At 37.4% G+C, this 21,858-nt stretch overlaps 2 protein-coding genes across 2 annotated transcripts; one reads left to right on the top strand and one right to left on the bottom strand.

Moving 5' to 3' along the window:
* The first annotated feature begins 12,800 nt into the window (after window positions 1-12,800).
* On the top strand, window positions 12,801-15,080 carry mtDNA-helicase (mitochondrial DNA helicase). The gene is made up of 3 exons (XM_065228036.1): window positions 12,801-13,509; window positions 13,572-13,881; window positions 13,943-15,080. Exons 1-3 carry the CDS (start codon window positions 12,925-12,927, stop codon window positions 15,076-15,078), a joined length of 2,031 nt encoding a protein of 676 aa, XP_065084108.1. The 5' UTR covers window positions 12,801-12,924; the 3' UTR covers window positions 15,079-15,080.
* Window positions 15,081-15,113: 33 nt separating this feature from the next.
* Window positions 15,114-15,666, bottom strand: LOC135706430 (cysteine-rich PDZ-binding protein). Its single transcript, XM_065228038.1, has 2 exons — window positions 15,420-15,666; window positions 15,114-15,364 (listed from the first exon to the last, which is right to left on the bottom strand). The coding sequence occupies exons 1-2, from the start codon at window positions 15,590-15,592 to the stop codon at window positions 15,235-15,237; spliced, it is 303 nt and encodes a 100-aa protein (XP_065084110.1). The 5' UTR covers window positions 15,593-15,666; the 3' UTR covers window positions 15,114-15,234.
* Window positions 15,667-21,858: the final 6,192 nt, after the last annotated feature.

Genomic DNA, 21,858 nt, shown 5'->3' with positions numbered 1-21,858 from the left:
AACAGTCCCAAGTGAATAAGAAATCCATAGGCCATGGGACTGTTATGCGAATAACGGCAGTATAGGTCCATGTATGGGACTCTTCATTAACTAGATAGTTTTTTGACGTAGAACTACGTCTCAGTCGACTATAAATACTGGGGTGCAAATCAAAAAATATGTGTGGTGAAATAGTGTTAGGTTTTGAACGCTTGTAACTTGGTCATTTATAACTGAAATTAAACTCCAAATACGCCAATCGATAGGATATTACTAAATCTGCTGGCATAAATACTTTTTCAATTTTCCAAAAAACAACTTTTGAAAAATGTTCAAATGAAAATTTTATCAATGTTGTCATGAAATTTTATGATTCTTGAGATGGGGCCCCTAAAGTCGTTATATTCATAGTCTGGCGGATAGAATTTCGATCTATCAAAAAGCGGAACCAATTCAATATATTTTCAACTCCCTGGCAACTTGACAACTTCAGTATATTTCCAGTGTACCCCGACAATTTGGTGCTGGTGGTTCTGTCAAACTCACAAATTTCAGAAGTGTTATCTGAATAGGGCGAATTCGGAAATGATGTACAGTAAATAAAAATAAAACTTGAAATTCATCTTATTTTCGCGCGTCCACCGGTTTGGACACGTGACGTCCGATGTAAAAATTAACATTAGCAACATACGAACTACAGTGATGCCAGCGAGAAATGTCGTTATGATTCTCAGTAGTACATAATCAATACAATACGTAATCAGTAGATGAAACATTTTTTTTTTAATTTGGTGTAGCGTTTGTATTTGAGCAGTTCATAACGAAAAGCTTACACATATGATTTGATTTTTTTTTTAATTTCTTGCGATTACGGATCTTTGCAAAAATATATACAAAAATCGTCAGAACTCAATTTTAGCTGATATTCTTGAAAATTCTGGTTAACATCCTCTTCACTTAAATGATCAGTGCATTTTTAGGGTTTTTCATGGTATTTGTGTTGTCATTTTCACTATGCCCATAACTGTGTAACTAAATAATAGAACATACCAGCTTATGGATTCATCTGTTTCTTGAGGCTTCAAGATTAGTGAGGAATAAGGTTGAAGATACGGATGGTTGGAACAAAAGGCAATGATTTAAATTTATTCGTTTTAGAAGCTCATCGTAAATAATTTTTTGTGAGACCCTTATTTGATTTAGTTTATATCATTTTATTTATTTCTTCAATTTTAAATGGATGTACAAATTGCTCGTCTTCATCCAGCAAATCTGCTACTCACCGCGAAACAGAATCAATTTTGTAAGTTTTTTTACGGATAGAATTCTTAGTGCCTCCCATGTTTTTGGCATATTCCTCTAGCCGTAGTTTTAAATAAAAATCAATGCACAATTTTATCAAGATATTGCGATGATTGTTTACTGGATCTGCTCCAAAATATGTCTTGATAGTTGCAAAAAAACATGTTGATGAATGTTAAGCTGGGTTTAGACAGGGCAAGTCAATTGATCAAACCAGTTGAATTCAACTGACTTGAACGCGAATTGAACGTGTAAACCATGCCATTCAACTGACTTGATCAACTCACTTGAATTGAAAAAAGTTGAACTAGGCTCAACTTTTCAAGCCAATTGAATTCAATTGAGTTGATCATTTGACTTGCCTAGTCTAAACCCAGCATTACAGATGCTCATTAGGATTCTGTTTTCAAGCCGTTCGTAATATTTCCGCACGTTGAAATTTTTGTGGTGATCAATGAGTAGTTTTAGTTCAGTTTCAGAAATCTTGCATATCAGAAGAACATCTTTGTTTACTTCAATTTCCGAGTTTCCTATTAGTTCATGCAAACACTGCTCACACTGCAGAGAAAAAAAAACAACTGCACTGAAAAACAAGAGGCAGTTTACTTACCCCGTAAAAGAAACACAGGAGAGTAAACTCTTTTTAATCATACCGCTATGTATCCCAAGGCTGGTTATATTCAAGAGGATAATACAATAAGATGATGATGATGATGATGATGGTCCCACCTCTTACCCCTACAAAGGTTTGAGCTGGACGAGTTATCTTTAAGATAATTAAATATAAACATTTTAACCAGGTTTGCAAACAAAATCGAGCTGGTTACAATTACAGATATAAATGTCCTGTTAAATATGCTATAGGCATCAACCAAAAACATTCAAAGGTGTAACTAGTTATCAAAAGTCCAAGTATAGTCCTCGACAATACTTCCATTTACACGTGACCTGGGATTTACACGTTTAAGCTTCCGCAGTGCCAGGACTATATCCAAGGAAACGACTTCCAGCCAACCCTTTACTAATTCAAGGCTTTTGCCACAATTTCCACGTATTAGTCAGTTATACCTGTATTCCGCGCGCGAGGCTCAAACCATCGTAGACTACTCAAAGCTATTTTTACTATTACTACTACAAAATCAAAAAACTAAAAATCCATCATCACCATCGAGGCAAACAATGTAGTTTTTTGTATATGCTACACCAATTACTAAAATGTCTATATGACAGTCTCCATACAAAATAATCCGTTAGAGATAACTTTGTCAAGATACATGATTTATCCATTCATAAAAATTTAACTGCTCAATAAACAGCTTTTACATGTGAAATGCAGCGTCTCTTGAATTCTGTAAGTGTAGTTGCACGCTTGATGTGTCTAGGCATCGAATTGAAAACATTTATACCTTTGAAAAATAATGAATTTTGTGAAGCATTATTCAAAAGATGTGGTGTTCTTACTTCATCCGCGTTTCTAGTGTTATATCTATGAAAATCACTTCCTCTTTCAATCCGATCACACAAATATCGAGGCAGCAAACCGTTAACTACTTTAAAAATGAACACCATAGTCAAAAACACAATTCTTTGCTTCACTGACAGCCATTGCAAAGCGTCCAGCATAAAAGTTGAGGAAGTGAATCTATTACATCTTAAAATCAAACGCATTACTTTATTCTGCAAACGCTGTAATCTCGATATTTGTGTTTCATTTGCCAAAAATAAAATGGAAGGGCAAAAGTCTAGATGAGGGGAGATGATTGATTTGTATAACTGTATTTTACTACCAATAGTTAAATCGTTTTTCAAGCGACATAGGATTCCATACTTCTTGGCAATTTTCTTGATGACATTGTCAATATGAGAATTGAACTTGAGTTTGTCATCAATAATCACGCCAAGATATTTAATTTCCTGAACGCGATCAAGTGTCTCATCATCAATAACAACACAGACATCATCATCTACACGATTCCGCGAAATTACCATGAATTTAGTTTTACTTATATTCAATTTCAATTGTTTATACTTCAACCATCTACTTAGAGAACGCAAATCTTCATTCAAGCGTGAAACGGCTTCTTCTAACTCTTTAGCTGCAATGAATAACACAGTATCGTCAGCAAAAAGATTAATATCACAAAACCGTAAAACTCGTCGCATGTCATTAATATACATAATAAATAAAAGGGGCCCTAATACACTTCCCTGAGGCACTCCAAGGTCATTGTTAACGGGACAAGATACAAAATCATTAAAAACAGTCCTTTGTGTTCTGTCAGATAAATAGCTTTCAAACCATTTGTATGCAGAACCCGAAATTCCAAAGCGCTTGATTGTTCTTAACAATAAGGGCCTAGAAATTGTCTCAAAAGCGCGTTTTAGATCCAAAAACACAGCAACAATCGTATCTTTATGCTCCAAATTTTCTTTCCATTTAGCTAACACTAAGTTTAACGCGGTTTCACAAGAATGGCCTTCCCGGTATCCCGATTGTTCCGGTATCAACAAACAGTTACTATTTAAATATTCTAACAGCTGGCCTTTTACAACAAGTTCCAAAATTTTCTCTAATGTGTGCAACATGTTGATGGGACGAAACTCTTCGGCTTTAATCGTCCCAGCAACTTTTTGTATAGGAACAACTAAAGATTCTTTCCAAATATGCGGCACGTGCCCAGATTGCAATGATTGATTAATAAGGTCCCGCAGAGTGTGTCGAATGACATGAAAGCAATCTTGAATAACTCTAGCATTAACATTATCTACTCCAGCCGTTTTTCCTAATGAAAAGCAAATATTTTTAAGTTCATCTAATGTAATTGGGTGAAAACCATCAAATCTACAATTACTATTAATCGGCTGTTTTATTTCGTCCGGTTCATTGATCAGTTCAATAGATTGATTGATCAGTGAAACGCTCTCGACGAAATAGTCATTAAACTTAGAAGCAATTACTTGTTCTGACTGTTCTAATATGCCATCAAAAGTTATGGTCCGCGATTTACAATTACTAGGCTTCATCAAAGATTTCAAAATTTTCCATAACTCTTTGCTGTTGTTTTGATGCTGATCAATTTTCCTCTGAATATATTCACATCGAGTTTTCTTAATCGATTGTGAATATTTATTACGCGCGACCGTGTACCTATTCCAATGATTATCACTATTAGATCTACAAAACTTTTTGTACCATTTGTCCCTCTTACGTTTAAGACGCAAAAGATCCAAATTGTACCAGCTGTTCGAGTTTTTCAAAGAAACAAACTTTTGTTCAACTAATTTATTGGTACAAGTTTTCAAAACGTTAGTAAGAACAGCTGCATCTTCATCTAAAGTTCCGGTAACTAATGGAAAATCCACGCTTCTCTCAACAAGATTCGAAACAGCTTGCTTCGAATATTTCCTCCAGCACTTCAATTTTACAAAATTATCGTTATCGTTAACACTGTCTAAGAAATTAATTACTAAAGTTTCATGATCGGTTATTTTCAAATCAGCTTGAGTAACTGAACTGACAGAATCAAAATTAGAATAAACATGGTCAATCAAAGTTCTACTGTGCCGGGAAATACGCGTACATTCACTTACTAATTGTTTTAAATTAAAGAAATCAGCTAATTGCTTCAGATGGTTCGAATTGCTAGTATCATGCCAATTAATGTTAAAATCACCCGCAAGTATATTTAATTTACTAGAATCTAAAAATGTCTCGAACCAGTTCTCTAAAATTTCAATAAAACGCTGATTACTTGAACTGGGAGAATGATACAAAACACCATAATTACCCATCTTCATGCCACGTTCAACTGTAATGCCTAAGAACCAATTGCCATCAATAACTTCGTTTTGGCGAATATTGAATTGAACTGATTCTTACCTTTCTGAGCAAGCAATTCACATCGTATTGAAATGCAATACATTTTAAATCCATCTGTTTTTAACAGTAGTGTGATTCAATGTGCAATACACTTGAATAGATAGTGAAGGATTTTCAACATTTCAAAGTTTGAAACACTATAAATTAACGTGTATAACACATTGAATCAAGGTGAAATACACTTAAAGCACAGACAAACAGACGTAACTCTTCATTGTTTATCTTCGTTCACGCATTTAACGGTTGATTTGAATATTATCAGTTCCGCGAACTACTCGTCGCAGCGCTGGCATCGGATAACTTTGATGTTTCTATACATTCTTTAAAACTCTAAAGCAATATTGTTTGCGAGTTGGCGAGCAAGCTTGTTTTCCGCGAGAAGCCCGAGAGATGTCGTTACTGAAGTCCAATGTTTTGAGATACTATGTTTTCAAGAAAAACTTTTTCAAAGAGTTACGTCTGTTTGTCTGTGCTTAAAGTAAATGTGATTGCGCATTTAAAAAATCAATTGTTTAAACACTTCGATCAAACATGTGGAATTTTTTGAGTGTATCAACGACCGGTGTGGAGAGGAGTGATTAAGCCAAAATGGAAACGCTGTGCGTAAGTAAAATAGTGCCGCAAATGGTAACGACTGGTACGGTTGTGAACACATGATGTAGTCTGCAAAAAAACGTAGGTGCGTTACGTTTAATTTAAACCACCAATATGGTAGATTCTACTGCACCATTCCTTTCCGTGTATAGTGCTGTTCGATAGGTTCGAATTAAGCTAAAATATTTCAATAAATTCATTCTGTGTGCAACGTTAGAGCAGTGTAATTCGCATTTATATTTTTTATACATCCAGAAACTCGGCGAAAACTTAATTTATTCAAATATATAAATATAATAAAATACATTCCTGTATGTTTTTCAACAACATCAGAATACACTGCCTTCAAATTTTTGACAACATATGATTTTTGTCTATTATGCAATCTATAAATTCATAGAATGCTCTATTCGATTTATGATGTTACTCGACCATTCTTTAGGAATTAGACGCTGGATATTTCATGAAATAGGGTAAATGTTGGCTTCGGTACCCATTGACTGTTTTCGGCAACCAAAATTTAAACGTTAATTTCACTATGTTTTCCCATCAACGCACTTCCCTGATTGTGTCCAAACGATTGTTTAGCCTTTCAGCTTCAATCTGATTATATTTGAACGATCGAGCAATCCAGTAATGCTACATTTTTCTTCAAATAAAGCATACGCACTACAAAATGGGTTTCATTTCGAGTTGCCGATAATAGAACAGCTGGTTAACACGCAGTTCTAATGGGAAGGTTGCCGAAAAAAAGAGGCTGCCGACAATAGTCACACTCACCTGAGAAGTTTGGAGCGTTGTAAAAACGCTTTCAAAACGTTTTGAAAAATTCTGTCGATTGGAATGGATAGAGAAGCAAGCAGCAGATGAATGTAAACAAACAGACACATCATATATGTGCGTGACGCTGAGAAAATGCTAGTAGAAGTGCAGACACTGCTTAGATTGACGAGAATACGTAAATTCCACTATTATACAGAAAACATGGGTGAAAATTTAGGCAATAAACAGATGGTGACGGTATTTAGTTGTTGGCCATGGCATGATTTTTAATGTTAACAAACTCCACGAAACTGACCAGAGCCTAATCTGGCCTGAAATGAGCAGCTACCTAATATACACAGAAAAAAGTTGTTGAATATTACATCCAAACTACTGCAACCAGGTTCAATCCATCGGTTGTATAATACATCGATTTTGCGAACAAAATTACATCCATTGATGTAATATTGTATCTGCTTTTTGCTATTACATCATTATTTCATACATCAGCTTGAATTACATTGATCGATATTACATTTTTTTTGTTGCTGTGTACCACAATCAACAGCATCTAATTTGTGTGAAATGTGGAATCTTGTGGATCATTACAACAAAACCTAACGATTATATCATTCCTGTTTATCATTTTAAACTTGTGTTGAAAACCAAATATGCTGTCAGACGATATTTTCTTTGATTAGAAAATCGAGACTACTTTGTTAATTTTTGAGTAAATGTGAGTAACTCAAATTTACTCGCTGCAAATATATTTACTCTGAGTACAGCTGTCTTGCCCCCAGGCTCTTCTATTCTCCACGAGTGCCAACTTTGATTTGCCAATAGTTCAGCCAAATAAGTTACTTTTGAGTTAATTGCATATTCTCAAATTTACGTGAATTAAACTTAATTTTGGGTAGAATATTCTTAAGAGTAAGTAAAATTACTTAATTTTTGAGTTTTTCATCTCCGTGCACGTTGCCGAAAGGTCAATTCAAGCTGAACATTGCATTAGGTGCTATGTACTATTGATCGAATCTCTTTGTCGACTTTCTCTTTTGTTAATAACTTGAGCACAGAACCGTTTCTTGGCGTGTTTGTCATATTAGATGCTAGATAAAAGCTTCTTTTATCGATCTGTGAGCTAAAATTACCGGGAAATGTCTTTACATGGCCGCGGGGATACCAAGAGAAAGTCGACGAAGAGAATCTGTCAATGTTACTTAGGACATAATGCAATGTTCAACCACAAACGAAGTGACAGACGGAGCGGCTCGAAAACTTTGGTGACTAACCTGCTATTGCAATTTTTCAGTGTACCACATGGCAACACCACTACTACTGGATTGTACCACATGGCAACACTACTATTAGATTGAACTAGCATTTTCACCAAATGTACTAGAATGTTTTGGTTCTATCTCATTCACTCTACTCAAAACTGCAATGCATAAAAAAATTACAAAATGATACGCACTCTTTGCACACTGTCAAAGAATCATTGTACACAAAATCAACTTTGTTCAAATCAAAACAAAAAAACTAACCCATCTGGTGGATGATGGCACAAGCTTCCAAGAAAATTCTATTACAGTGAACCACATTATTTTAATGGATTTCTTCGCCAGTTAGTCGTCTGTAACTTCGTTTGTGGTTCAACTTGAATTATTCAAAACAAAAAATTAAACCCAAGAGGAAGAGGAGACAATACGAAAACGAACCAGTTTTCTGTCAAACGCGAACCAGCTCGTGATTGGTGCGTTAGATAGAGATAGAGATAGATATAGATAGACCCTAGGGGCATCCCACTCTAAACTTTGTATTTCTATCGATATACCTATAGATACCTGGGAATATTTATAAATACTTAAGAAATATCTAGCGATGGTTTATTTGGATTCAAATCTTAACCGAAAGGTAAAAGTTTTTTGTTGCGTATAATTTAAAGACGATAGGAAAAGAAACAGTGTTCAGTTTGCTCAGAAAGTTAATGGTCAATTTGTAGTCGATAGCCACACAGTTAGAAAAATTGAAGTAAAATTAAGTGCTCTGAGACTGACATATACGAGTGTCGGTTTTGACTCAATCAAACGTACTTTTAAGCTTTTCAGTCTCGGGACACTTAATTTTGCATTACATGTTTGTTTACGTGGCATCCTTTATGTCAAAGATGGATTCCCTCGCGTGTAAGATTAGGTATTTCTAAGTGTGCAGTCATCTACACGTTTCGTGACGGGTGGCGATTGGACTCCCATAATGAAGAGGGCCACGATGGAACAGCGGATACAGCTAAACGCATAACGGGTGGTGGACGAGCTACGATGAAGAAGCGAGAACACCGACAAACCGACATGACACTTAATTCCAAGGGGTAGGTCACTCCGCACACCAATTTTGGGTTATCTTTTTTGTCAGTGTGCCGCAAGTATGCCGATTGTGCCGGTCATAGAGCAAGCTGCGATTGTTTGTAAAATACCCATCCCGGCAACCCGGTATTTCTGACACCTTGAATGTTTTGGTTTGAAATAGCAAAGATAAATTGGATTGAGGATGACGCGGGAAGTGGTGGGTGTGTGAAATTTTGGTGTTTTGAGATCCATAGGGTAATAAAAGTCCTGTGTTTTAGTGTTTTATAATGCCCGCAAAGGCAGACCAGAAACCTAGCCTTTCGGCCGGAAAGAGTTGGAACTGGTGGGGAGCATTGTTGGAGACCGACTTTGGAGGGTAATGAATAGACTTCTTTAGTTTGTTCTGTGTGAGTTGCAGCATTATTTGAATTAAGGGCACTAATGAGGTTTGATTAACAGCACGTAATGTTCGGAACAACTTCAATGACAGTTTTCCAGCAGTGCCCCCTGTTTTATTTTACAACAATCTTATGCCTACGGGATTGTGCCGAAGGAAAGCCGAAAATGTGCCGATGGATGTGCCCAAGCTGTGTAGAATATAATTCCGGCACAATGTGCTGAGTGACTTACCCCTTGCTTAATTCTGACTTATGCCCGAAAATCGGAAACGGCTGATTTAAATGTGCAGTAATTCGAACTGTCAAAACCATAGGATTTTTTGATCTAGATAACAATAATTTGTCCAGAATAGATCAGACACGAACCAATTCATAACTTTTGCATGCGGGTTCATGGCATAGCTAAATATTTCCCACAAACACGGAGCCAGATGTCAGTAGGGTGCTTTGGTTGAAAATTTTATTGTTTTTGCTATGGTCATTGATGTCGGTTTGTCGGTGGCGAGAAGGTCAGTGAGTCAGGGAGCTTTGGAACAGAGTGAATCTGGTGAAATTTGGATAGGATTCAGGGACGTGAGGCACGTTGTTAGAGAGCACTTTTGGAAGGTAGTGTGTGAAGAGCGGTGACACTGTGCCTATCGGAGACCGAGATTTCAACTTCTGTGACAGCTAACGTCCGTGGTCTCCCAGGATTTGGGATCAGTCCACACTACAGCCAACAATCAATACGAAACTAACGATTTTAAATTGGCTCACCACTTTAGTAGCCTATTGGTCCCAAGCAAACGATTAACGTACCCTATTCTAGTTGAAATTCTATTACTATACTATGTTTGTTTTGATTCGCTATGAAAGTTTGACAGATAACATCAGGGGTGTGTGGATTCATGCAGAACATGCAGGGGTGAGTGAAATAGCTTGGGACTGCTTGGGACCGTTGTTCTGGTACTGAGTGAGCCAAAAATAATAATGATTTTCTTCGGGACCCAGTGGTCTTAGAGTTACCTCTATGCTACAGCCGCCGATAGCCACGAGGCCGGTTTTTCTATTGCAGCAGCGTAAGTGTTTCACCTCCCGTCCGCCATTGGATCAATAAAACCATTAAATTAAAGCCTAAATTAGCCCTTGAAGCTTGACATTCTCATAATTCCGAAAACTCTCCCTACCTTGCCAATGCCCGGAGACCCGGGAGCGAAAGAGGCCTTTGGTGCCCACCCCAACAACTGCCGACTGGCTTAGACCAGCAGTCAGCGATGTAGACACGTCCCCTTCAGGAACGGCGCAGAAGCTCCCGGTGTCAAACAGTTGTGAGTTTCAATATTAATAGAATTAACTACACGCCACTGACCGTATCGTAGGTGACTCGTTGATCCAGTCTCAAGAGGAACCTAAATTGATGGCCATTGGAACATTTCGACTATTGCTCCTTTAAATGTATCGTTCAAAATACACATCTTGAAATGACTATCATGTTATAAGTATAGTTTTCCCGGAGGTTTTTACCGAGGTTTTAATCCACTAGGATATTGATCCTGTGAAAATGACTACGGAAATTTAAGCTGATGGGAGCTGAATCGGAACTTGTAGCATCCGAAGAGCCAATTCTCATAGCTTCCGTAGCGTTATGGATTCCGTAGCATACGATACCCTTCTACTTGAAGCTCATAAAGGTCGCCAAGTTGGACAAGTTCAAATCGAAAAATCGGTTCAGAATAAAATTTAGAACGGTTATTAAAATTGACTATCATAACATTCAATTCACCTGTTATTTTTCTTACAGACGCTTACTTTGAATATTCCCTCGCAAAAATTAGAGAAAATGTAAACTCCCCCCCCCCCCATTTGTCACGTTGTTCCAATAACTAATGCATTGCTTGTCACATATTTGTAAATCCCCCTCCCCCCTAAGATCATGACGTATTTAATGGATGCTTCATTAGAGGCTTGAACTAGCTTCTAGTGGATAGTTATAATTATTTTACAACACAGATTATAAAAAAAATGTGGCGATATTCGGGGTATGCTCATTAAATGGGTTAATGACCTGAAGGATAACCTTAAAAAATGCTCCATTATCGTTCAAAAAACCATATTGTAATTTTAAAATTATTGTTATTTATATTTTCGGTGGTTCGGTAAAGTATGATTAGTCTGTTAAATTTTTAGTAGTGTTGAGAATAAACAGTTTCATTTTATTTCATAATACATACAGTCAACAACATACATTTTTCCACAAATATGGAACACATCCATATGATGAACACACTAGACTGACTGTAAGTAATTAAATTTTCTTTAATTGTAGGGGACTGTACACATTTCGAGCTCTTTGGTTCCACAACCGTCTTCTAGGATCCTGATGTTGGAGAAAACGGATCAACAAGGCTTGGTGTACTTCAATTTCACATTTTAGATCACTGAAAAACATACATTTTGTTATATCCTTTCGTGGACGGATTTGAAATACGTACCCCTTGGAATGAATGCAGACTTCATTTGAAATAAACTCATTTTATACTCTAAAAAAATGATCAGATCACGCGACTAAAATTATCGAACTGATGGAGCAAAAAACAACAAACATAGTATTAGCAACCGGCCATGAAACAAAGTAGCTACGATGAAAATAAAACCTAGAATTAAAATACTTAAAAATACTTAGCGATACTTACGAGATATTTGAAAATATTTAATAAATATTGGAACTAAAGTTCAGAGTGGGATGCCCCTAGGATAGACCTGTGCACGGGTGAACTTTAGTTCATCTACTGAAAAAAAAAACAAATGACACAACAGCGGGGCCCTGTTTACTAAAAATGAACACTTGAATAATGCTCGCGTAACATTTGAAAAGGGCCTATCAACTTTTGTAAATAATTTGCTAGGTCTTTTCACGAGAACCGAAGTACGCCCACGCAAACCAAGAGCACTATCGGGAAGGGGAGAATTTCTCTGCTCGATGGTGTTGTTAGTTTGCGTGAGCGTATTCGGTTCGCGCGAAAAAGGCTTAACAATTGACCACTTTGTCAAGCAGTTTTGGCGTGACTTTCTACCAGCGATTTCACAAAACTGGACCAACTAATTTCTATTTTTTAATGAAACGGACAAATGTTGGCTACTTTTCTAGAGGTTCTAGAAGAAAAAATCTCAAAATAATGTTTCATTTCAAAGTTCGAGTGGTAGTAAACGTCATTTTTATCTGCTCGAATGAAGTGGTTAATTTTTGTGTACATAAGTTGAGTATTATTCATGTGTTCAATTTTAGTAAACAGGGCCCCGCTGTTGTGTCACTTTTTGTCGAGTGAGTGAACTCAGATCCATCCTTGCACTCGTCTATAGAGATAGAGATAAAAGCGATAAAAGAGTAAGAAGCCAGTTGTCTCCTCTTCCTCTTAGAATAAATCGTAAAGCACGCAGCCATCCAGGATGTTTCCCCGCCGTTCGGCGATTTGAATATTCTGCCAACACTTGCCTCGATGTAAACAAAGCAGTACATAACATTGTACATAACCTAATCTCGCAGGCAGCTGGCAGATAGATCCTTTCCTGCTGCGCGCAATATTTATTTTCGGTCTGATTTAAAACGCATTTCGGTGTTGTTGTACAAAACTTTTCTACCAAATAATTCTCTACAGTACAAACGGAAAATGTGTGTTAGGTTATAATGATATTCAAGCATCTGTTATCGTCTTGCTCAAAAACAAAGAACCAACTGCTGCAGGTGAAAGCACGATCAGCAAACAACGGCGTCACGACACCTCCCAACAAATCTGTACCTACGCCAGCAGCATTTAGCGTGTTAAATGTCCGCTACGTTTCCATCTTCGATGGCAAGGATGACCCATCCCTACCGGGTACGTCTCTGTTCAACATCAAGAAAACAGTCAAAGCCTCTCCATATGAATGCACGGAAGGATTCACATGCATACGGACGGTGTGTCCCGTTTGTAACGTCATACCGGGCCAGACTGAGAGTACCAAGGCAAAGAACAAACCGATATACGTCAACAAGACCACGGGTAACTTTACCTGTTCGACTTGTCAGCATTTGGGACGGTGGGACCACATCGAGAAGTTTTTCCTGCCGTTCAACAAAAGTGCCCGGACGGTTCAGGAAATGCGAACGCTGAGGGATGCATTTCTGGAGAGCAAAAAGGGAGATTTCAAAACATCCATTGAGCTTCCAAATGGTTCGGTTAAGGTTGATGAGAACCTTGCCGCGGAAGTGTGCAGTAAGTTAGGTTTGAATGTAAGTGCAATGATTAAAAATGTATCACAAATCTTAATATTAATGTTGGGTATACCTCGCAGGAAATTCCAGGGTCAAGTTTAGTTGCTATCGGATCTAGGTGGAATGCGGATGAAGGCCATTTATATGTTCCTCTTGTTGACGTAGAATCTAGGATAGTTGGTTACAAAGTAATTAGCCTTTCAAATCAGACCGGCGAGGATGTGCTAATCGAAAGAACCGTTCCCGAAGCGAACTGTTCGGGTTTAGTGTATTTTAAGTGCTCAGCTGCTTTTGGAACGACATCGAAACCTACTACCAAAGACCACTCCAACGCCATTCTGGTACTTAACGTAATGGATCTGTTAGCGTTGAGTACTGCTAAAATTAATGGTAATTCGTTTTCTGTTAAAATTGAGGATCTTAATAACTCTTTCTATCATATTCCCTTCAGTAACAGCAATTTGTCTTCCACATGACCTCAAAAGTCTACCTCAGCAGTGCCTTCCCGGATTGGAACGATTTCAAAAATTAACACTATGGTTCAACTACGACACCGCCGGCTGGGACACAGCTCGTAACTATGCCAAAAAATTGGACGAGCGAAGATGCATGTTTGTACGACCCACCGATGCACATCCAACTCCAGCTAAGGCACTTTCGTTGGGGCTTGACCTGAAGGGGATCTTTTCGAAAGCTCAACCAATATTACATCAGTCCATCACAACCTTTCACTCGCTACGGCAGGACGTGCTGAGTGATCTGCAGAATATCGATAAGGTTCAAGGAGTCAAATGGAAGAGATATCCAACGTTAAACAAACTACTGAAAGGGCATCGGAAAGGCGAATTGACCGTTTTAACTGGGCCTACTGGTTGTGGAAAAACCACGTTTATGTCAGATTACTCCCTAGATCTTGCCTTACAGGGTGTATCAACGCTCTGGGGATCTTTCGAAATTCGAAACACTCGATTAGCTTCTACATTGTTGCGACAAATGGCCGGACGACCGCTGGACGTGAATTTGTCCGAATTTGACTATTGGGCGGATGAGTTTGAGCGACTGCCAGTCTACTTCATGACCTTCCACGGTCAGCAGCCAATCAAAGTCGTTATGGAGGCCATCGAGCATGCGCAGTACGTGAATGACATCCAGCATGTGATCATCGACAATCTCCAATTTATGATGGGTGTATCGGAGGAGTCTAAGCATTTGGATCGCTACTGGAAACAGGATGCGATCATCGCATCATTTCGAACGTTTGCCACCCGGAAGAACTGCCATGTGACGCTAGTGATCCACCCCAGGAAGGAACGTGATACAGATGATCTGACGACCAGTTCGATTTTCGGGGGAGCGAAAGCTTCCCAAGAGGCGGACAATGTATTGATAATTCAGGACAAACGTCTAACGTCGGTTCGGGGAAAGAAATATCTGCAAGTGGCGAAAAATCGATTCAGTGGAGATCTGGGTATTATGCCTCTCGACTTCGATAAGCTCAGTCTGAGTTATGCTCAGAAGCGAAAAAAGACTGAATCGGTAGACACCCTCGCAGCAGACCCAGCTGAAACAACAATCAGTGATTCCTAGAGGTATTTATAGACATTTATTTACTTACATTCAAAAAGTATGCCATTGGATCAAAAGTTTTGCTAGTTACTTATCATAGACGGATATATAGAATTACTTAAATTAAAATCTTAATGTATATTTACATCCAAAAACTATCCTGAAATCCTTCCTCAATCAAGCGGATGACTGACGATAGTTTTTAACGTCAAGAAGTTTCTTACCACACATGGCGCAGATTCCTTTCTTGTAGGAACACTGTTGGCAGTAGTGTGAACCAGCTTGGTGAATTTTCTGTTTGCAAATTCTGCAATAAAATCGAAACTTTATTCTTCTATATTATGATTTTCATGCAAACCTACCGGCAAGGAGCAAAGTTTCCGGCCATAGGATTGAAGCGCATTTTTGCTCCGGTCAGTGCTTTGTTCTCGTTGATCTTGCGACCGCCGCCTTCGGTGGTGTTTCTCGCGCCCGCTTTCCATGGGTCCGGAGTGATAACCTTTCCTAGTTTCTTTTCACATTTTTCGCAAACCATTTTGCGTTCCTAAAAGGCTTCAGTACACTGAAATTGATGTTGATTTGTAGGAAATCGTTGACCACTTGTGTACGCAAATAATCGTGTTGTTTTGGTTACCTCGATGCATATATATTTGACAGGGTGTTAACTCGTCGACCGGTGGAAGTGGAACGGCTGCGTTCTGATGTAATCGATGTAATCATCAGAATACTCTAAAAGTGAAACACTCAATTTAGAGGTACTGTGTTTTCCAGATTTACCTATAGACCTTTTTGATATTTAATAGTCTTTCTCTATTTAGTACACAGGGATGAATGAATGGTTTGTTTTCCCACTAAACTGTTTCCCTCTTGCTCGCACTCTTTTCATTTAAATGATGCATTAGTGTACGCCGATTAAACGTCAAAAAGCTCAATAGTCGCTATATTCATAATCTGGCGGATAGAACCAATTCAATATATTTTAGAACAAAAATTGAAAAGGTACTATCAACATTTATAAACAAACGTTGATTATTCTTTCCACGGCAATCGAACGCAAATTACCGGCATCATCGGATAGGGGAAACTTTCCACAAACCAAAGATGGTATTAGTTTGCGTAGGCGAGCCTTGAGTCACGAGAAAATGGTTTCCGACGTTTTGTTCGCAATAGCTTATGTGCTCCACCGTTGATCTGTTACAGTTTGGACCGTAGTTTCTACATTTTTCTGCTAAAATTGCTGAAAGTTTTTCGCTTAGGCAAATGGTGTCCATCAACGAAGTGGAAGTTTTTTTTACTCATTAATGAGTATAAAAATACACATTTTTTGACTGGTACTACATTCTTAAAATGTGTATTTTTTTACACATTTTAAGATCTCCATATTTACACGTTATTTGACAGCTGCATATAAATATAAAAAAATGTGTATTTTTTTTACTCATTTATGTGCTTACGCTGGTTACCGTGCAAACGCTAAGCACGGTAACCAGAACTAGAAGGTCAGAACCGAAGTAAGCATGGGTCTCGGCATGGGTAACCAATTGGCTACAAAGTTGACAAGAATCAGTTAAGACCAAATCAATAGTTGGGGATTTCTTGCTGAAGAAAAGCATGTTGGGCTGTTTGGATATTGAATAGAATAATAACCCGCAGAACAATCATCAAACAGAATATTAACATTGGAATTGCTTTGAGCATTATTCCATAAGCGGTGTTTTGCATTAAAGTCACCAATAATGAAGAATTTAGACCTATGACGGGTAAGTTTCTGAAGGTCACCCTTGAGAAGATTCTTTTGCGGCCTACGCATTGGAATGGCAAATAGGCAGCTATAAACGTAAGTTGTCCAAATTTTGTTTCAACAGAAACTCCCAAAGTTTCAAAAACTTTGGTTTCAAATGAAGAAAGAATTTTATGTTTGATTCGTCTATGAACAATGATGGCAACGCCACCACAGGCTCCATCAAGACGATCATTTCTATAAATGAAATAATTTGCGTCCCTTTTAACCTTATGGTCTGGTTTAAGAAACGTTTCAGTTATAATGGCAATATGCACGTTATGAACTTTCGAAAAGTTAAATATCTCGTCTTCATTATCTCTAAGAGATCGAGCATTCCAATTTAAAATATTTAATGATTTAAAATCCATTACTGAATTTCAAAGTCATGAATAGCATCAAACATGGAGTTAGATTTAAGCATATCAGAAATCATGTCGATTAATGATTTCTGTAAAAAAATCCATTTTAGGAGCAGTAATGCTTCCTAAGTCAAAATTTCCATTAGAATTACGTTGGTTAGTATTTTGATTTCTACCCGTTGCAGTAGCAGCACCGACAAACCGACATGACACTTAATTCTGACTTATGCCCGAAAATCGTAAACGGTCGATTTAAATGTTCAGTGATCCGAACTGTCAAAACCATAGGATTTTTTGATCTAGATAAAAATACTTTGTCCATAATAGTTCAGACATGAACCAATTCACAACTTTTGCATGCAAGTTCAAGGCTTAGCTAAATATTTTTTCGCGAACACGGAGTCAGATGTCAGTAGTGGGCTTTGGTCAGAAATTTTATTGCTTTTGCTATGGTCATTCATGTCGGTTTGTCGGTGGTAGCAGCTTAGGTAGCTCCATTAACTCGCTGAACATTGTTTGCAGCGAGGGCAGCAGGCATAGATGAAAAATTTGAAGCAGGGGTGATATTTGTACCTATGGGTACGAATGTAGAATTTGTTCCACGCTGAGCGTTGTTACCAGCAGAGGAATTTGTACCTGTTCGGAAATGTGGAGCGTTTCCTACCTGTCGCTTAGAACGAGATTGTAGGATCGCTTTGCGAGTCTTACATTCCCGAAAATTGGATTTTTGGTTTTCACCACAATTTGAACATTTAAATTTCTTAGGATCTTCCTTCACATAATTCATGCATTTAGCTGGCATGTAGCAATTTTAAGTTCCGTGACCTCATCCCTAGCACTTACGGCACTGGGTGAGGATGAGGTGGAAATTTCCTCCTTTAACGTCGGTCTCTGCTCCGCAATCTATAGTGCCAATCACCGACGGACATCGATTGCCATCCATTGACGGCAAGTGAATGTGCAGGAAGGCAGCTTCCACACCTGCGTAGGATATCGTACCCATTCAACACACATGGGCCGGGACCAACGGCTTTACTTCCCTTCCGAAGGAAGACGTTACCAGAGATTTTTATGCCTCAGAAAAATCCCACCGACCTCGGCTGGGGTTGAACCCAGACCCATTGGGGTGTTAGAAAGCAGTCACGCTTACCACTACACCACCGGCGCCAGCTGTTCCCACTTCACTCGGACATGGAGCATAAGGCTAGCTTTTTCCAAGGTCTTAAGGTTGTTTAGTTCACTAGACTTGAAGTGAACTAAATAAAAATAATTAGAAATCCCATTGCGGGAATCGCCGGGACGGGGTTTCATTTTTAATTTGATTACTTGGACTGGCACAACTTTGATCTGATCCACACAGCAAAAAAAAAGTTGTTGAATATTACATCAAAACTGCTGCAACCAGGTCAATCCATCGGTTGTGTAATATCACATTGTACGATGTACATCGATTTTGCGAACAAAATTACATCCATTGATGTAATATTGTATCTGCTTTTTGCTATTACATCATTATTTCATACATCAGCTTGAATTACGTTGATCGATATTACATTTTTTTTTTGCTGTGCACGGTGACTGGGCAGTCCTTTCATGATAACCTTGAACACACTTTCAGTTTTGGTAAGTAAAAAAAATATGCTGCTTCTCAGCAAAATACTTGAAAAGACAATTGAATGCGTCCAAGGTTTCAACCGATACACGGCATTCAACCCGACGGCCAATTTGCATTGAAAATTTAAATTTCACGAAGTTCAAAAGTTCCGTGTAAAGAGCATGGAAATCGGAAGTGGTTATCGCAATTGGGGGAATATTTTCCTTCTTGGCATTAAGCCGGGAAAGTTTACTAGATTTTTTCCTGGATGATGAATCATTCTCATCATCCGTGAGCATATCAAATTGATTGCTCAAATTAATTTCATCAGCAGGGGGATCAAGAGTTTGTCCTTTTCTTTTGCGTTTAGGCGCTTTGGCGGCAGTAAATTTTTATCCAAATCGCCTTCCAAGCAGATTACTATAAGAATCTGAAGGATCGAAGAGGAATTTTCCAAATCAATATCCAAGAAAAATTACCTCGGGTAGGGTCCAAACAAGGTTCGAACACTGAACGAATTTGACATATTCCTGTTATGTGGAAGTCTAATAAATTTGCGCTATAAGATAATCCATTGAAAATGATATGATTGAAAATGTGTCAGGTAAATTCTATATGAATATCTGATACATTTACAATGCTGATAATTTGGTAACTTTTATATGATCGTCATATGATAAATGAAAATCGATCAAATTATAATAAATAACTGAAATGGATTTGAAACCCATAAGCATAAGCTATACTTTTCACCACAATATAATATATGTGTCATAAATCAATCGAAGTAAAGTTTATGTGAAAATAACATGAAATTTACTTCTTCTTTTGACACATATATTTAATCGATTTCTAAAAATAAATTCGAAAAATAAACATCAGGCAGTGGGAGCTTTCACAGTTGTGCCTTTTTTTTTATTGCAGCTGATTTGGGATTCGATCAAGGTCTGTTGAGGTGTGATGCTTTCGGTGTCTGTGCTCGATTCCACTGGGCCACGGCTGACTTCAAGATTGAGCTCGTTCAAATAGCATGAAGTAAGAACAGCTCTCCCGACATGGAATGTAGTGCAACTTTATGCTCGTTTTGCTAGAGTGAAGACAAATAGCACTGACAAATTTATGTTCCGTTTCGGTGGTGTGGTTTGTTCAAATCTTCTTAATGCACCTGTGTCCAATAAATCAACGACTAAATTATATGATTTGATAGAACTGGCTCATGAAGTTCGAATACTACTTAGGGCTGGAATCTGAATTAGCCGTGTAGAAGGCTTACAATTAGAATCATAGCAAAGTAAATATTACAGTAGAATATTTTTTTTTTTCAATGTCAATATTTACATTCTTTTCTGGAACCAATTATCATATGAAACAATAACAAACAAAGATTATTCAATACAGTATCATTGTTGTTAATAGTATTTAGTTCAACTAATCATTTTAATGAGTGCACGTTAACATCGTTGAAAATTGTTTCAATAATTTATAAAGAACAATCATGTAAGATGTATTTTATTGGGAGCGATATTCATCCCAGAAAAAACATGCAAAAACAAATGCTTGCTGTTGGATTTCTTAAAAGGCATTTCTATATGACTATTTAATGATTGGGATAGATCTGTTTACAATCTTTAAACGTCAAAAATCAAAGCAAGCTATTACAATGAGATATACATGTTTTCCTATACTGCAAAGTTAAATGACAGTCCAATAGTTTCTACATGTCTATTTACACGCGACATATCAACAAACGTCAAAAATCAGTAAAAGCAACTCCAATAAAATATACATGATTATCTTATAAGATATATATTTTAGTGAGCAATATTCATCATGAAAACAGGTATATTTTACTGAATTTTCTCATAGTGCAAACTTATATGATTTTCCATTAGTTTCTAGATGTCTGTTCCCACCCATGACATATCAACAGTTTTTCACCATGAAATATATCAGACAATATTCATATACTTCTTACCTTCGCTAACCACGTTCGAAGCAAAGTATTATCAAGTACTAAGTATGCGAAATTACGATAGAAATCATTCCATATCGCAGTCATGGTTTTTAAGTGATAATCCAATGGAATCTATCAATCATCACATAGAATGAATAAATCTGCTGACATTGCTATGTTATAAGATGGATCCAATAAACGGTACATGTCGATTTGTTTCAGTGAAGAGGAATAAGAGTTGAACAAGGTAGACATTTTACAGGTTGAGCATTGAAAAGTGATGTTTAAATTTGTTGTAGATTTAGGTAGTAGTAACACTTCCTTCAGCAAAAAGCAAATAGATCCGCACGGCAAGAGAGCACGATGCGGATTGATCAAATGCACTACTGATGGCTAAATTCAGTTGATCGCATATCTCCAAATAGTTTGATAATTTATCACTACTATTGTCTTTTATGTAAATTTTATGTGATTTTGGCTTTGGATTATTCAAGTATCTGTTATACCAGACTGGATTTTTTGTTTTTCGGTGAAGCCTTTTTTCCTTTTTACTATCAAAATACAGGTTGAAAACTATAGATTGACGTATAACAATTCTCGCGTCACTTTTCAAATAGACCAATGTAACAAATGTAAACAAATCGAGTTAAGCGATACAAACTATTGCTCTTCTATCATTGTATGTGATACAAAAACATACATCCAAATTTACTTTCATTTATTTAAGATAATCATTGATCAAAAATTGCCCAATGTACAGTTTGAAATGATGGGTACATGATTGTTACTTCGGTCATTCGGACTGCCTAACATGATTGGTGCTCATTTTCCAAAGGCGGGGCCAATCTAAAGTTAGGTACTATACTCTGAAATCTGTGAAAGGGAATCTAGTATCATGTAGACAAAACGTCCAATGTAACACTCATTGATTATAACAGTGAGAAAAATCGTCCAGTGTAACATGTCCGATGTACAACTCGACTTGTCAAAACGTCCTATGTGGTTTTTTTTTTCTATGTTGTAGCATGAAATTTAAAGTAAAATTGTGATTTTACCGTTTCTTCTGAATTTTCAACGTTATTATACGCTGACTGCATTAAAAATAGTATTG

This window comes from Ochlerotatus camptorhynchus, unplaced genomic scaffold (assembly GCF_037179485.1).
Source record: "Ochlerotatus camptorhynchus isolate MF236.1 unplaced genomic scaffold, CSIRO-AGI_Acam_v1.1 ptg000277l, whole genome shotgun sequence".
NCBI classification, from domain to species: domain Eukaryota; kingdom Metazoa; phylum Arthropoda; class Insecta; order Diptera; family Culicidae; genus Ochlerotatus; species Ochlerotatus camptorhynchus.
This window is presented reverse-complemented; position numbering and strand designations above follow the sequence as displayed.

Coding starts and splice junctions, on each gene's coding strand:
- LOC135706430 (XM_065228038.1), bottom strand. CDS start 15,592: ATGGTTTGCGAAAAATGTGAAAAGAAACTAGGAAAGGTTATCACTCCG. Junction 15,365..15,419: donor GGAAACTTTGCTCCTTGCCG/GTAGGTTTGCAT, acceptor ATTTTATTGCAG/AATTTGCAAACAGAAAATTC.
- mtDNA-helicase (XM_065228036.1), top strand. CDS start 12,925: ATGATATTCAAGCATCTGTTATCGTCTTGCTCAAAAACAAAGAACCAA. Junction 13,510..13,571: donor GCAGTAAGTTAGGTTTGAAT/GTAAGTGCAATG, acceptor TATACCTCGCAG/GAAATTCCAGGGTCAAGTTT. Junction 13,882..13,942: donor GAGTACTGCTAAAATTAATG/GTAATTCGTTTT, acceptor TATTCCCTTCAG/TAACAGCAATTTGTCTTCCA.